The sequence below is a fragment of the Aulonocara stuartgranti genome (assembly GCF_965226115.1).
Source record: "Aulonocara stuartgranti genome assembly, chromosome: 14".
NCBI classification, from domain to species: Eukaryota; Metazoa; Chordata; class Actinopteri; order Cichliformes; family Cichlidae; genus Aulonocara; species Aulonocara stuartgranti.
Genome location: NC_138950.1, coordinates 6189969 through 6207942, shown reverse-complemented (window position 1 = coordinate 6207942; position 17974 = coordinate 6189969). Strand labels below are relative to the sequence as shown.

The 17974-nt window shown below is 36.9% G+C and overlaps 1 protein-coding gene across 6 annotated transcripts; it reads right to left on the bottom strand.

Annotated features, from left to right (window-relative positions):
• Positions 1 to 472: 472 nt before the first annotated feature.
• On the bottom strand, positions 473 to 16370 carry gipr (gastric inhibitory polypeptide receptor). Of its 6 annotated transcripts, XM_082501889.1 has the most exons (16): positions 16332 to 16370; positions 11697 to 11775; positions 9479 to 9574; positions 8790 to 8886; positions 8477 to 8584; positions 6871 to 6989; positions 6495 to 6601; positions 6032 to 6185; positions 5533 to 5692; positions 5324 to 5384; positions 4937 to 5006; positions 4620 to 4708; positions 3628 to 3766; positions 3482 to 3523; positions 2894 to 2986; positions 473 to 2095 (listed from the first exon to the last, which is right to left on the bottom strand). In XM_082501889.1, the coding sequence occupies exons 3-16, from the start codon at positions 9530 to 9532 to the stop codon at positions 1910 to 1912; spliced, it is 1479 nt and encodes a 492-aa protein (XP_082358015.1). In that variant the 5' UTR covers positions 9533 to 9574; positions 11697 to 11775; positions 16332 to 16370; the 3' UTR covers positions 473 to 1909. The 6 variants fall into 6 exon arrangements, with proteins under 6 accessions (XP_082358015.1, XP_082358014.1, XP_082358017.1 ...); XM_082501888.1 differs by lacking the exon at positions 16332 to 16370 and having other exon boundaries at positions 11697 to 11898; XM_082501891.1 differs by lacking the exon at positions 16332 to 16370 and having other exon boundaries at positions 6495 to 6569; positions 6872 to 6989; positions 11697 to 11898.
• Positions 16371 to 17974: the final 1604 nt, after the last annotated feature.

Here is a 17974-nt window from a genome sequence, read left to right as displayed (position 1 = left end):
TTTGTCCCAGAGATTAAAGTCGCTACACTTTATTCAAAGATTCCCCAAATCCCACTTCATTTCAAGTGTCTTTGTCTAAAAGAACTGATAGAGAGCCCCAGGTATTTAACTAGTTTGTTTTCCCCTTGGTGGTGGTCCTGACTGTTGTTGACCCACTCTGAGCTCACATGTGTTGTCACATGAGGCAAAGTGTGACACAAGGCGTGGGTCATTATGTCAGAGGAGCCACCCTTTGGGTGACATTTCCTCGTCATGTGAGTCTCAGAAGTCAAAATTATAGTGGGGTTTTAATCCCCTTGGTAGGGTTCTGAAGATTGCATTGTAAGTGGCTGACAGCTGGTGTCGTTAACCATCACTTCTTTTTGAAAATGGTCGTCCTTTCACTCCTCTGTCAAAGCACGCGCTTCCTTGGTCCAATAAGCACATCACTCAAGACTCTACAACTAGTCTTTTTATTATTCACGTTATTTCAGTTACAATCACTGTATGTTTGTGACATTTGAATATAAACAGTATATCTAGTAACACTATATTATTAAAAGTAAATCGATAAGAAAAGTCACGAACACTGTTACATCTTATATCATAAAACACAGCAGTAGTTGGACTAAAACAAAAAGTATATATTTAGGCCAAATGTCACATTTAACTAACCTTTCAAAATCTGACTTTTAGACAACGACAATTTAAATGTACATTACCTCACCTACACCCCTTTTTTGGAAGGGGAGCTAACATTTTTTCCCACATTTGCTTTACTAGTATTTAAAAAGAGAACATAAGTAGTTTTTGTTTTGTTTTTTCCCCTATGGAAATGAACATAATGCTAATAGAGAATCTATGCTATAACTTTGTTCAATAAAACCTGTAGCAAATTATGTATATGATGTAGAGTTGAGACATTACTCAACAGTAGAACTGCCAGCAAAATAAGCAGTTCATTAAACCTGCATGATTTCATAGGAGTGTGAAATTCTCCCTTTTACAGTGTGTTTTCTGTTTCTGTCACTAGATGGTGGCAGTGCCAGTAAAACCTTACTGGATTGTTCATCTGGATTGTTACAATTTTAAGTTAGTTTTACACACATTTACAGTGACAGATTATTTTTTGAAAGAGGGATTTAACACAGTCAAAGTGGTTCAAATAAGACCAACACATCACATTGCTTTTTTAAATAAATGACTGCAAACAAGTTTTACCTTCATTACCAGTGTAATATTTTTATGCAATTAGTCTTGTTCTGAGTATTCATTTTTTGCTTAATTGCTCTCATTTATCAGTTGCATTATAAAAGTGGAAATGAATGTCTAAATATGTTCTGTGGGGAATTGAATGAGCTATTATAATAACTTGCAAAAGTACCTTGGATGGCTGCATGGAGAGTTAAGATCCAACCGTGCACAGTAAGATAGATAATATTGTTAATTGAAAAAAATTCACATCCGCTTGAATAGCAAAAGAAATAAAATAGTTATTTCCTCTGTGTGAATAAAATGAGAACTGCTTTTTTATGCTGCAGGATATGACCCTTTAATTGTCCACAAAGTGACAATGTCACTGTTTTATTTTATGTTTAATCAAGTGCTCAGAGAAGGGAGTCATACTTGAGATTCACTCTGTTGCCTTGAAGAAATACAGAGCAGTCAAAAAAATGCCTGATGCCTAAATACAGATCCACCTACAGAGGATAACATAATATAACCCTCTGATTGTGAAAGCCATTTGTGCTGTGAAATCTTGACCTTAGTCAAAGAGTGTCTTGATTGGACATGCTAATTACTTAAAGTTTCAAATTATTTAAGAAATATTAAGACCATTTTGAATTTTTTAGCAATACATTTCATGTAATTTCTCATCATCCTCTCCTCTATCCTTAGTATGAGCAGCGACATGCCAGGAAGTTTTCACCTATTTGTCTCCCATCTTGTCTTGGTGGTAGGCGTAGCAGTCAGTAGTGGGAACCTGAGGGTGAGGAGCTGGTGAAAGAGAGGTGTGGGGCATAGGAGAGAGGTGGCTGACCTCTGGGCAGCCGTCAGGTAGCTTGTAAAGAGACAGATGGTGACACTGGGAAGATGGAGGCATGCTGACAGGAGTCTGCATAAAAATGTAAACACAACTATAAGCACAAAAAGGAAGAAACCATTTTAATTAATTTTATTTCACTGAGTCAGTGAACAAGCATCGTGCTGATTAATAGCTTACAAATGGGCACATAATCAAAATGTGTGGCCTTGGGAAAGGACTAGGCTAATATTTATATTACAGCACGTATTATTTTCAAATATTAGCTGATAATCACATTTGAAGAAACATCAGTTTTATTAAAATTTCTAGAAACTTACCAGCACAGTGCCCCTAATCAAAGGATAACTAGCTACCTTCTCTTACAAAACAGAAATTCCTATATAAATCATATGTTTTTTGCTCTGCCTGTTTTATTAGCCTTTATGCAAGTTTTCAGTTTCTCTTTAATGCACAAATTATATAAATAACACAGCAAAAACCACTGTAAAATAAGTTTTTTTTTTACATTATTATTATTATTATTACATTTACAGCATGTTATTGGCACTGGTTGCCACTGGACCCAGGTCAAAATTTATCCTTTATCTGAGGGCTGGCAAACTTTAAATTGAGGCAGTGGCAATATAGAAAGCTTTCAGTGACAGTAGGAGAGACCTTATTTCCCTAAGGCGACCCCTGACTCCACTCACTGCAGAGGCAAGTGACATGCATGATCCTATTTAAACAAACCTAAGAGCAACAATAAAAGCCACAAAAAGCACAACCAACTAAAGCAAGATGGCGGTGAGAAGAGGGGAAATAACGATTAAATATGATGCTGATTAGCTAAATGAGGTGGCTTCCTATGTACACTGTATTGACACCCACCTGCAGTGTGTTACTGTCACTATTTCTCAGTTCATCTAGGTAAGTCAACCACAGCTTCAGCCTCTGCCATGTAGCCTTTATTTCTGCTTGCACCTGTAAGAAAGGGGAGGAAAAGAAGCTTGAAATAGGATAATAACGAGAACTGAATTTGGAAACTTGACTTAGAGACTGGGTTAACGACTAAGAAAATGAAGAGGCTAAACACTGCAAAGAGTGTTTGCAAGTAAGGGAAATATCTCAAATGCAAAAGCTAAAATCTGCAAAAAATGAGTAACACATCCTCTGCTGAACATGAAAAACATTTACAAGAGACGCATGTCTTGATTCTTAAACTGTAGAACATATGAACGACATCAAGACCAAGAGGGCCTGCACCTTTTCTAGTGTCACCTAGTCCCTTTTCACTCCAGATGGGCATTACATTGACTTACATGAATTTCTCGGCTGTCCATTCAATTCAGCTAACTATAACCTGTACGCTGACCTTAAACAAGCCCCGCTCTAACCTTAAACTGAGGCTTCATTCAAAAATGTAATGATTAATATTATGAGAAGTTTGTTTTGTCCACCACATCACATGCTACATACCTCCTTGTTGACAAAACAGTACAGGACGGCTACAAGTAAACCCTGTAAAGAGTTTGTATTAGAGGTCATTTAGTAGTGTTTTGCTACTTTTATCTGCAAATTATTATGATGGTAAATATTATCTAGGTGCAGATTCTTGATTATACCTGAAAAGAGTTCAAGAAGAGCTGGAAGAAGAGGTTGATATTGTGAAAGACTCCATCTGTTTGCACATTCGTCAACGCCGCAAACACAACTTCATGGATCCCCAGCAGAGGGATCAGGGTCAATGTGGATTTGGCCAGTCTGGAGAGAAACATGAGAATCAAATGTTCCCTGGTGTTTACTTGTTGAACTGTTATTAAACTCACTGAAGCAGTGATATGCTTTTGTAGGCAAAGGTTATGTCAAGCGATGTAACAGAGTTCCCTCACTTGTCTTCTCTTAATTACTGTCTGTATATGTGTGAGTTTTGATCTTTACACTTACACACAAGATTCTTACAAAAAAGTCTATCAATTAGTTAATTCATGTTTTATTTTCACCTGATTTTTGTAGTTGCTAAGCAAAAACGAAAGGAAAAAAAACTAAAATTAAACTAAATTAAAGATAGGTGAGCAAATTAGGTCAAACATTAGATAATTATGTCAAGACAACAAGGAGATGAAAGCACCTCCACTCATCTTAGTGCTAATAAAAAATTCTCACTATACATAATGCAGTTCTCAAATCAGTAACGCTTTCCCTCACCCACATTAGACATTCCAGGCGTTTTTACACACAATGCTATGGTTACTACACATACTTCACTACGAAAGATATTTGTTACTGTGTTGAGGCACTTCTAACTTGAATCTAAAAAACTCATCAGCACACTCTCTCTCTGGAGCTCTCACTTCTCTGGATACTGTATTAGTATTTCCAGTCAAGTTACTTCAAGTTTTGTTCAAATATTTATACTGTCAGAAGTTTACACACTCTCACAGGTTTACTTGGAACACATAGAAATACATACTGTCAGTCTGTGTCACAGGTGCATGTGACAACATGTTATGAAAAATGCCAGAATGACTTTTTCTGCTGTGAGAATTGCGGCGATCGAGAAAAACCGTATCTTTTGTCATTGTCAGTGTTCATTACTTTGTTGTTATCTACATACCTGAATTTATAGTCAGTATATCTCATCTGATGGGCTTTCAGTTTAGATATAAGGATCAGAATGATGCGAATAAAGATGAAGAAGTTAACCTGAAAAGATAAAATAAGAGAAACAGACTCATTAGTATATTTATTTTGTAATTATTATTTTAGTCATTTTAGTTTTAATTTGAAAGCTGGAGGTGATATGTAGGTGACTATGATGTACAGAGTGCCCCGCCCCCTGTAGGTCACAGGGCTGTTTATGGTCACATAACTCACACATGATTGTTCATACTGACAAATTTACTTTATAACCTTTATATTTGTGTCTATTACCATTATGGCCAGGAGAATAGGGATACGGATTATACACCAGTAAGCCATGTTTTCATTTATTTCCCAACACCTGAAAAACACAGACATTGCATGAAGATGATAAGCAGTTTTTATTTACTGAAGTGCTCCATTCTGACTTCATGCATTGTAATAACATATGCATTATGTATATATTACCATTACATCAACACTTTTTTTTATCACGGTAAAAGCATGGAGACTTACTACAGAACAAAATGGTGTTAAAACTACTGCATACATATACTAAAGCTATGATGTAGAGTGTAGTTAAGAGATTAAAGAAGAGACGAGAAAAGAATACAAATAAGTACAAGGCAGCACAAAGTCAGCAAAATAATTATTAAAAAAGTCAGACTAAAAGTTCACCTTGTGTCTTCATACATGTAACGTACAAGAATCCAGGGAAAGACAAATAACACTGGGGTGCCTGAAACAACGACAGTTCAGGTAAGCAGAGAAAATTCAGGATTGTGAGATTGACCTAACCAATTTTGCCATAATGTGAACCAAGCCTTTAACTACTTCATTTCCTTTGTGTTGTATGTAGCTACTTTTGTCTGGTGTCCTTGGCTTACCCCAGCCTATCAACAGATATCCACCAAAAAAGCAGTTTTCAGAGAAAGCCATCAGCGCCAGCAAGTTGTGCAGATACAGGCCTTCCACGAGAAGCCAGTAGTAGTTGGCTCCCACACAGTAATGCATCAGCACTTGAGCCACAAGGCAGCTGGACAATGCCTAATATTTAAGTGTGTTTTTAGGAGGAGATACAAAAAAGTAGAATTAAGAAATATCCGTCACTTCTAACAGTTATGAATCTTCAGAGTCCCTGGCTATACTTAAGTCTATATGAGGAAATTAAAAAAACTGCCCGAGTAATGAACACTTTTATTTTATAATGTAACAATTTATAAAGTCAAATTAATAACTAATTATCACTTAGTATTACTATATGTTATCTCGCATGAATGATGAAGCGGTCCAAGGAAGGGGTGTGAAATATATTCAACTATGTCATCTGTGAAATGACACATATATTAGTATCACTGAAATAATACAAGTTTTTATGCTTATAACCTGGTTACTGTTCACTTCAAAGATTTCCCTGTTGTCTGCGAACTCCAGGTAGGTTTTACCCAGTAGAGCATCTTTAGTCAGGATGGAGAGAGCTCGCAGAATGAACGACGCAAACAAGTTGCTGTGGATGTAGTTTCTGGTACAGTGGAGCTTACTGCAAGTTTCACAAAGGTTAAATAATGTTAAAAACATAATAATCACAAAACAAAGTCAGCCTGCTAAACATGTGGCTCATAGAGAGTGAGATTGATTTCACTTTTCGTTTCAAATTTTTTGTAACAACAGAGCTTATAGCTGCAGTGCTAAGGCTCATGTAATTTCCCCATGTTTCATGGATTATTGTTGTTATGGTATTTGCACTTGCAAGAGCTTCACAGCTCTAGTTAAGAAAAGTTGGTTTTGAGAAGAAAGTCTGCTTAAATGCTACTTGGAGAAATGTTAGAGTATGAGACAGATTACCTACCTGAAAAAGAGAAGAATAATCAGAGCCACACAGAGACTGACCAGACTGAGAGAGTAGCCCACTGTGTACATGACCCAAAAGCAGGCATAAATAATAATTTGCTTCTCCTACACAGAAGAAAACAAAAAGACAAGGGTGGGTTATTACTGTGAGGCCACTAAATATGAACCTACGTAACTTCCTTTTACTAAACCCTAATTGTTTTAAAATCTGTTATTCAGAATAGTTGTGCACTTTCAAATGGAAAAATAAAGCATTGATTCTACTGATTTTGCAGTTTCACACTTTTTAAATTAATTTTAAATCAATTCTACTTTGGTGACAGTTTTCTGATTAATTATTTTCTGACCAATTTTCCCATATGCTCCTGGCATACCTCCTCCTGTTGGCTGTCCTCAGGTTGGCACTGAGAATGATCCCTCCAGGTTTGACTGGAGTTTCTGGTGGCCCATTTGCCATCAGGGCCACACTCACGCAACACAAAGCCACTACGCACTACAGGAAAACAGAAAAGAGGCTAAAACACATGCCTGTGATTAAAACAATGCTTTTATCTGTGTGTATATAGCCTGTTGCTATGTCCATGTGTTTTTGGATAGCGATATTTTTTTTAATCATTTATTATCTGTACATCACTACAGCAGATTTTAAAATCAAATATTTAACATGGGTTTAAAATACAGTCACTTATTTGGACATTGGATAGAAGTATTGTTTTGAATATTTGAATAAGTATCAGTTGTAGTCATTTAAGTCACCGAAGTCTAGAACCCATGGACATGCCCAAATAGTGGATTTTGTTTCTTGAAATGCTCTGCCAGATTTTTACTGCAGCCATCTTCAGTTGCTGCCTGTTTTAGGTCTTTTTGCATTCAGTTTTTTACTGAATAACGGAAAAGCTGCTTTGCTCTGGTGGGTTTAGTTGAGGCGACTGACTTGAAGAATATCCCATTTCTTTGTTTTGAGAAGCTCTTGGGTTGCTTTTAAAGCATATTTTAGATCACTAACCATTTGCACTGTGAAGTACGGCCCCATCAGTTTTGCAGAAATTGTCTGAATAGCAATGACTGTGAGCAAATAGAATAGCCCTGTACACTTCAGAATTATCCCTGCTTCTTCTAAGAGCAGTCACCACCATTTTATCAGTAATCAGCAGTTATCAGTAACCACCAGTGACCCGGTTCTAGTGGCAGCCATACATGCCCATGCCATAACGTTATGGCCTCCATATTTGACAGATAATGCAGTATGCTTTGAACTGTTTCTGTTTTCCCATCATTCTGGTACAAATTAATCTTGGTTTAATCTCTCCAAATATCAATGGTTTTCCAAAACTGTGCCGGCTCTTTCATGTGTATCAGTTTGTATCAGAAGGTGGCTCTTAATTGTAGACTTTTACAATGGTACCTAATCTGCATTCATCCAGCTTAGTTATGCTCTGTGGTCTTTCTGACCTTTTAATGTTGTTGAGTTCTATCCTGTGTTCCTTCTTTTGGCACACTTAAAGTTTTGCCGTCTTTCTTATAGGTTTATTTTGGGTTTTTTATTTTTTATTTTGTCATAATGATGGCCACCATGTCTGTCACCTTCATCTCTTTGGACCTCATATTGAGAATTGTAATGAACAGTTATCAAATACAAGTTCAACACTTAAAATCAACAATCTTTTATCGGCTTAAATTATCCCAACATAACAAGGGAACAGCTCTCACATGGCCATGAAAGTGTTTGTCAGTCCAATTATTTTTTGAGCTTCTGAATGGCTGTAATTCCAAAACAGTTAATAAAGTTTTTTATTAAGCTATTTGAATTGAATCGCTAAAAGCTAAAGGTTTGCAAGTCACATAGTCACATCTGAGTTGTTTCATTTAAAACTCATTGTTGTGGTGTGCTGGGAAAAAATGCAGGAAAATGTGTAATTGTAAAAAAAAACCCTTTACCTAAATGTATCTATATATGTGTGTTTGCAACCTGGTACCTACCTTGGTTGTACCAAGGTAGGTACCAGGGGCAGGGCACCTTGACTGTAGAGTTGGGTTGTCCATCTGACCAACAAGCATATTCGTCAAACATACGACTGCATACTAATTCTGGAGACAGAATAAGAATGAATGAATTGTGTTTTATAATCAGTCGGTGAGATGGATGAATGTTCTATAAAACTTTCACCATGTTTGCACATTTATTCTAAATTAAATGATTTAACGCTTAAATTAATGGATTATATTTAAGCGTTAAATCTAATTAATGTATGTTTTAGCATTAATATGATTATTGAGCATATGTGTGGATTACCGTCTGGTCCGGGTTCTGCGCTCATCCTGACCAGACACTCATTTCTGTAGCGGATCCATTCTGCCACCATATCTTCAACAGTCCTCGCTGATATACTCTACACACACACACATACACACAAATGACCTGAAATGATCATTTATAGCCACTAAATACTAAACCCAACCTGTACCCTCAGTCAGACCCAACCACTTAAGCCTAATACCAATTTTAACCCTTAAACCAGGTCTAAACCCACAAACACCTCTTTGAATGTGGAATGTGAAAATGAGGACTAACAGAAATGTCCTTTTGGTTTCAAATTGGTATATTAAAATACAAAAGTGAACATATGACAATATTTTAGCTTTACATTAGTCAACACTTGCATTTAAATTACATGACGATAAAGGACACAAGTTCTGTGGCTTACAAATGACTGAGATTTAAAATCATCTATATACTTTTTTCCTTTGCATGCTTTTCTTTTATAGACTTTTAACATTATTATGGATACTCTTAGACCAATGCTTACTATCTGTTCACAATCTATATTCATTCTGGTAATCCCCACTAGGGCTTTTTGCAAAGAGTGCCTAATAAACTGGCATTTCACTGGATGTTGTACAGCTGCAGTTCTACAGCTACAGAGCTTTTTTTTCAAGTATCAGGTATCGTTTGGTCATTGCTGGCACAATAAAATACTTTACCACAGTCCTGTCGAGTAGAAAGAGGATGATGAATATGTAAGAAGCCTTCATCATTCAGAGGTGCACCAGGCTGGCCATGCATAGGTCATCACAAAGCTACAGAAGGTCACTCAGAGGTCATTAGTGAGTAAACAAAGATTAAATCAGGATGTGGTGTAACATATTCTATTCTCTACCTGTAAATACAGAGAAAACAGTTTGACCCCATGAACGATTTTAAACGAATTTCTATTTGATCTGCATCCAAAAATCTAAAAAGTGGAAGCAGCATGCAAAGACTAACAAGAACTAAAAATGAAAGTGATTTCCATTTACTCCATGCTCTTACACCGTAACCAGCTGTGGACAATTTTACAGCAAAATAGAAAAAACTGTGGTGGTCAACCCCACTGACAGACATATTAGTGGAGCTCTGCCTTGCTGTGGCACAAATGCATAGTTGTGTTTTCATTTATATTTATAGAGTTTTTAACTATGACAATAACTTGTCATCATGTAATTTCAGCTGTGGGAATTTGCTGTTCTTCTTCATTAGTGAGATGAGCCTCCATAAAGTGACTCTGTAAACACATTAAGATCCCCAAAGCATCAGAAATACCCACACAACTACACATGAGCCCGCATGATGCTGCACCCAACAGGTTTTAGTTTATGTAACAGGACTAGCAGGCTTTTGCTTGCTCTCTCTCTCTCACTGCACACATGATGAAACACATACAGTTGTGTTCAAAAGCTCATATACACTCATCATGCATATCATGGTCATTTTAGGCTTTTAATAATTTCTTTGAACTGTTCCTTTTGGAACGATTGTACACCATACATTTCTAATGACTTAAAAAACAAGAATTGGTTGCTTAAGTTTATTTATTTTAGATTTTCTCCAATCCACATAGACAAAAGTATCAATACACCCACTAATAATATTTGGTTAAACATCCCTTACAAAGTTGCATCCAAACCATATGGTTTTGTTTGCCTTCAAGACGCTTCTGACATAATTCTGTCTAAATATTTGACCACTCTTCTTTGCAGAGTTCATCTAAATTGAATGATTTCCTAACCTCTAGCAGCCTTTAAGTACAGTCAACAAATTTTAAATATTGTTGAGGTTGGAGCTTTGGGAAGACTGGTGCAAAAATTTAATGTTAAATCACTTTATCCATTCCAACACGAGTTTTGATGTGTGTTTGGGATCATTGTCCCATTGGAATATTCAGTTGTGTCAAAGTTTTGACTTTCTGGCTGCTGATTTGAGGTGAAGCTGAAGAATTTGGGGGTAGTTCTCCTTCTTTATTATTCAACCACTTTTTGGATTGTACCAACATCGTGCTTGATAGCTGATGCAGTGTTCTTTGGTTTGAAGAGCTCACCCCTACTCCTATAAAAATACCTCTTGTCATTTTTAGGAAATCGCTCAATCTTTGTCTGTCATGCTGGTGTTCCAGGAGTTTTGAGTTGTTCCTGAACATCCTAACCAATTTGGACTCATCTGAGGGTGACAGTTTGGGTTTTTTCCAGACCTTTACAGGAAAGAGGTGACACATCCAATAAAACTGATGATCCTGGATTCTGCAGGAAACCAACTGATTTGAAGGAACTCTACGAATTCTTTCAAGAGGACCTGAGGAATATCCAGCCAAGGTCCCTATGCTGTTACTGTGAACTGAAACAATAGTCTTAATAATATTTTATGCCATTACTGTGGCAAAAAGATTTTAAACTATCACTATCTAAAAATACTGTTAATTCTTAATTGGTGAACTTGTCTGCATTCATTTGTTATTTTATATGACTCTAAGGCTGAGAGATCATTGGAGAATTTAATGAACTATTATTGTCTTTTTTGATATTACTCCAACTCCACTCCATGGAGGTCAGAGGTCAGGAACTCAGTGTGCTTATCGGTTTCTACAACCATTAGACTGATTAGAATCAACTTTAGAAGGAGAAATTTTGAGAAAACAAATCAACACAGGATCTGTGGACATAAGCCAACATAAGGCTGTTGGTTATGGAAACACTCACACAACACTCTGAAATAATTTTGTCATTTGACATTGCCATGACGATTATAATTAAGGATTGATAATTATTAGGAGCTACCTATTAAACAAAGAAATATGACGCAGTCCCTCCTGCCCCCCTCCCAAAAAAAAGAATAAAACGCAAGGCACAAGTTGTCTTGTGTAAACACAATTGAAAAGTCGAAACATACCTCACCTCTGGGAAAATCACGTTTCTCCGTCAAAGAGACGAATGTTGAACAGGTCTAAATCAGTCAGCAGGAACTGTTCCTTGAAGCAGAAATCATATTATGCCAGTGTTTATATCCAATCAGCGCACACACGACCTCCCTCTGATGACTGCCAGCAAATCCCACCTTTCTCTCTCCCTCTCTCTCTCGCTCTGTATCTCTCTCTCTGTTTCTTAACCTTCAGTAATTTGTATCCTACCAGCCTCGGAGGAGAGATTGGGATCACTAGCAAACCCCCAGAATGAATGTTAGAAACTATACATCCATTGCCTTAACTGCCTTTCCAATAGCGAAAGGGGGCTGGAGGCTATCACACGTGTTGTCATCAAGGGGTTGCTTGATTCTGGTTTTATTTAGTTTTTGTTAATTTCAAGTAAATATTACTTAAACTATATTAATTAATACTGTACTATATTAAATTGTGTACTTACCCTGTGAGGTATATATCCCTCGGGATGAATAAAGTATTCTGATTCTGATTCTGATATATTAAGTGTTATATTAAGTATACCTACTCCTGCCAAAACATCTGAAGAAAAATATTTAAACCTAAAAGATAAAGAGAGATAAACTGTTTATTACACTAATGCAGGGTAATGTGGCGTGATAGTCTAGCTGTCACTGTAAAAAAAAAAACAACAACAACAACAACAAAAAAACAGGAAAGAAACATTTGTGGTTTTAACTATGGAAGTTGTAAAAAGAAAGGTACCATTTTTAGCTAGCTGGGGAAAGGTTTTGCACACAATGCCTAGCTTAATTTACAATTAAGAACATGTATTGAGATTATAGCAATTATTCCTTAACAGCAGCCACTAAGTAGTAGTACTATCAGCTCACGACACCCGTTCATTTCATGTTTTTGTGAGAAAACTCTACGGCAAATGCTTCTGTTGTTGGAATGAAGCTTGAATAGAAGTTGAAACTCATGTGTTTAATTTCCTGGGTTATCAAGGGTTGTGCATTCGGTCATAAATGCATGTACTGAAAATTAATCAATCACATCTCTGTGGGAAGTAGGAGTGCTGCAGCACCCCCTGTCACAAAATTCAGTCATGTCAGCTCCTGAAAAATGCAAAAAGTTGTTGAAACATTTTCAATTATCCAATAAGTTTATTGTATGTCTTGACTGCTGTGTCTTAAGAGGCCACTCAGTTAGAAGACTGTGTATACCTGACATGTTTGTCTTAAGTTTGAACTGTTTATTCTTGTCTGCTGTGTTCAGCGGAGTCGGAGCCCGTCCACGGCTCTGCTGGGGCCTTTCTCAGATAGATAATTGAACTGCATTAAAAACTGCAGGCCACCTGGTTTTAACTGCACCACAGACAATCCAGTATAAGGTTTGAACATGGAAACATGGATGTTGTACAAAATACCTGTGGTGTTATAAAGATCAGCAAAAATGAAATGACTGATTTTACAATAAATCACTTTGATGTTTACTATGTAAGAAACATTTAAACGGTGATAGCATTTTCTCGCAGAAACATTGTAACAACATGAAATAAATGGGTGCTGTGAGCTGATAGTGCTTTCAGGAAATGACTTCAAGTCTACAGTTGTGAAGGTGGATTATATGTGCAATGTCAACTATGTGCTGTACATTGTACATGAAGAAGTGTTCATTCACTATTGAAAATCTTATGCAAACAAAGCTCAAAGTCTCATAACTTCACACAGGTGTTTCCCCATTGCTGGTGAAAACTGTATAATATATAGTTTGCATTTAGCCTTTCTAATAGAAAACATTACTGTCAGGGCTGTGTGTGCGGGCAGGTGGAGATGTGGATCCAAATGCAGAACTCTGAGACGAAAATGTAACTGAAGACCACAGCTTTATTGCTGGCACCAAACAAAACGAACCAAACCATGAAACCGCAAACTGGAACACACAGGAATAAATCTGAGGGTGCGACGCTAAGCAATGGCAAACACAGGGCTAATATACACAGGAAAGTAATCAGGGAATGGAAGATAGGAGGGAGACACAGCTGGGAGAGATCAGGGCTAACGAGACAGGGGGAGCGAAGCTGGACGCACTGACATAAGATACAATCCTTCAAAATAAAACAGGAAACAATACACAAGGACGCAGACTAAGAAACACGGACCTTACACGGGAAGAACTAAACCTAACCAGAATAATCTGGAACATAGAACATCATCAGCATCATCATCAAGAAGATAACCAAAAATACAAAATCAAACCAAAACATGAAAACTCAAAATACTGGGTCAAAACTGACCCAGAACCGTGACAATTACGCAACATTTTCTGTTCAACCGGCATTTTTCTTGGATGCGATCCAACTAGGTCCTTCTTTGAAAAGGTATGGTCTTACTGGGGGACTTATAATTCTGGTATATTTTAATAGACTAAATAAAACATTTTAAAAGCGCTAACAGTGGTCTATATGCTGCTATTTTTAAGCCTTGTATATCTTTACATTAAACTATAAGAATTGTGTATCTTACTTTATTACGTTTATTATGTGCATGCCTAAATTTTTTTGACTGACTTACACAGTCTATTCATAATTACTGCACAGAATAAAACCAGTGGTGAGAGTAGTGTACCAACTTTGATTTTTTTCTTAAATAAAGACAAATCTTGCTAATTTTATTTTCAACCACCAGAGGGCAGAATTCTATTTTTTTCCCCTCTAGGTGTTTGTCCAGGACACACTTTTAAATGTGACAGATTTATTTTTGCAGTAATTTTACAGCGAGGAAGAACAAAAATGTAACCCTTCCATACAATTCAGGTCAAATTTAAATAGAGTATAAATACTGTTTTGAGAGGAAACTGCATTTCCCCAGATGCCCAGAGAGAAAGGCACCTGCAGGTCTTTGAAGGATCATGGGGGGAATCTCAACAGCATAAAGGGCCCCTCACATACAAAACTACAACAGCAAATCCATTATGTCTGATGACTTGCCACTGCGTTAAGCAAAGTGCAGCTCACAACAAGTAGGCTGTGCTCTGGGGCACAATTTCAATGAAGCACATTTGCTCGAGCAATAGAAGCAAAAAGTGACAAGGAGTTTGCGCATTTAGGACCATGAGGGCACAGAGCACAGCACATCCGCTTAACTTAGCTGTCAGTGTAGCCCGTATCACTTTCTTTGTGAAGAGGCCACAAATTTACTCACATGTGGTGCACATGCAGCTAAGAAATAGAGGTCATAAATATGTTAGACGGTGTCTTGACTGAGAAAACCTTGACACAGAGAGTAGAGCTACACCTGTAAGTACAAACACGTGCAATGTAACTAAATAATCTAAAAAACAAGAAAATTAAAAATATTTACTCTGAGGTAACTGAGATTAAATTACCTGAAAAATAACTGAGAGTAAAAAAAGAGACCAAAAGAGGTGTGGGGGATGGGGTCTTGCTGCTATAATGGTACCTAAACTGCCATTCTGCAGGATGTGGGAAACAAGTCCCACAAATGCAAGGATTCCCACTGATTTGACTAAAAGGACTACTGTAAAACAAGCACGTTTTAAGTGTTAATTGCAATTGCATGAATTGTTATTGATAATTAGAGATATTATGATTTTTTATGATAAAGCAGTAAGGGCCTTGTTATCAGCTCTAATGGTTATATATGGTTATTATAACAAATCCCCCAAATTTCAGAATGTTCTTGCCATGTTTACCTAGTATTAGGCTATTTATACATTCTAAATAGAACTATAATTCAAAATTTGGTATAGACAGTTATTATCAAAACTAACCCGAACCATAAAGTGAAATATCAATATATAAGGAATTAATCTGTTGAGTCAAAGTCCGCTTTAAACTGTAAAACCAGGATCCTCAAATCTAACTGAGAAGAACTTAAGTCGATCTCCTGACTCACACAGAGAGTGTCAGATTTGTAGCAGTCTGTCTACTGACATGATATCACTCTTAAGTGCTTTGCTACTTGGTCTATGAATCAAAAAGACTCCCCATTTTCTCAGCCAATCATCTCCATTCTTGTTGTGGTTGAGATTCTTTTTTTTGCAACTACAACTGTTCTCCTCTGTCGTTATTCCACTACCACGCCAAACTGGCTTCAACCTGTTTTATTCTTCCAAAGAACTGAGGAGTGAGCAGTGCTTATCTCTGCTCTGCCTGAGGTTATCCTGGAATGTAAAAGGGAGGAATTCTCTTATCTGCTCCATTTCAAATCAACTTCACCAATGAACTAATAGGCCAAGATTCCAGTGAATTGTACCCTGTACCTTTATGCACAACCATCCACCCTCAAATTCGTTGGAACTTTCTTGGTCAAGATAAACCTCAGTATTACTTATAATCCCTTCAGAAATCCTGTGCAGCTATATGGACCTAAACCTCCTTTTTTCAGCTGTGTTCAACAAATAAAGCCAAGCAATCTATTTTTATAAAGCACTTTAAAAACAGCCAGTGCAGACCAATGTGCTGAAAATAGAATAAGAAAAAATATTAATATAAATAGTATAAATAAAAATACAACAACCGTAAATGATATAGAACACCAACATCAGAAAAACAATAAAATCCAAATAAAATGAACATTTCTATACTGGCTTCAAAGCCAAACTGAAAAAGCGGGCCTTCAAACCAGATTCAAAAGTCTTGCGTCTTCGGCACATCCAACAACAACTGGTCAGCTGATCTAAGAGACCAAGAAAGGGTTTCCAGGTTCAGTAGCTCAAATAGGTAGAGTGAGGCGAGACCATTTAAGGCTTTAAAAACAAATAAAAGGACTAAAATTAACTCTAAAATGAATAGGCAGGTAGTGAGGGTAAAACGGGAGTAATATGCTTTGTGCACCAGTTAAAAGCTGTGCGGCAGCATTTTGCACCTGCTGAAGACCCGACAAGGATGACGGGCTAATACCAAGGAGTTACAGTAATCCAGCGGAGTTGTAATAAAAGCATGGATTACTGTTCTGAAATCATCTTTTGACAAGATAGGTTTAATTTTGGCCAGTTGCCTCAGCTGATAAAAGCTGGATTTCACTACTACTCTCACTTGACTGTCAAGCTCAATATCTATTTTAAAACCCACATTGGTGATAGTGGGCTTTTCATGCTGTGCTAGAGGGTTCATGTCCACAAATTGCTCTCCCTGTCACTCACCTTGGTGGCCTCCTCCATTTGTTGCAGAGTGGATCATGAGTTTTCTTATTTCCAGCAGCTTTTATGAGTTTCATTCCACAAGACCTTTCATATATTATTATTATCATTATAGTGCAAATATGTAGGTCCTGCTGTGGGATCTACATGCTGTAGGCCTTTGTTATATGACAGTGAAACAATCACACTAATGGCAGATTGTTATTATGAGGCATCAAAGTTAAATTATCTTGAGAAAAAAAAGGCTACAACATACAGTAATCACATTACACGTCATAGATCAGGGGTTGGAATTTTTAGTACAGCATGTTTTTTGGTTTGATAATGATTTATGTGTGAGGTTTGTTTCTTTTGGAATATTGGTCTGTATTTAGTTTACTTTTAATCAACATATTGTTTTTATTCAGTTGTGTTTAAAAGTATTCTGTAAAGCTACTGTGACTTTCTGGAGGTATTAAGTTCCCCTTTGTCTGATTTTGGTTCCCGTCTCATTTCTGTGTTGTGCTTTGTCTTTCAGTGTCCCTTTGTGTCAAGTTAAGCTTTTTTCCTCATTCAGTGGTTTGAATGAGGAAACAGGTTTTACCTTGGTAATTTTGATCCCTTTTGTCTTGTGTTGAGTCAACTCTGTCTTGTTATGTTAATTGTCTGCAGCTGAGTTCCCCACCTATTTCCACTTCCATCAATACCTCTAATGTATATATTGTCGCTGTTTTTTTTTGTTAAATGTTGAGTTGTCCTCATAGCTGTATGCGCTCTAGCTCTGTGTTCTCTATGTTCCTAGTGATTTCTGTCATTTTGGATTGGATTTGCTCCTTGTAACTTTTGGACTTTTTTTTTTACTCCTTGAACTTACCAGCATTTAAGGCTTGGTTTATGGTTTTATTTTGATATCCTGGATTCTGCTATAGGTCCCAAAATAAACACTCTAAACTCCACACAGTGCAATCATAACACAGCAAGACAATTATGACACTATTCTTGAACTTTAGATAGATCTGATAGCATCAAAAAAGTGCCACATGAATGTGCAGACACAAAGTTATTCAAACCCGATTCTGCATTCTGCTAGCTTTACTTCAACTTACACAAGAGTGGTTTAAATATCTTTGTTAAATTATATCAATAG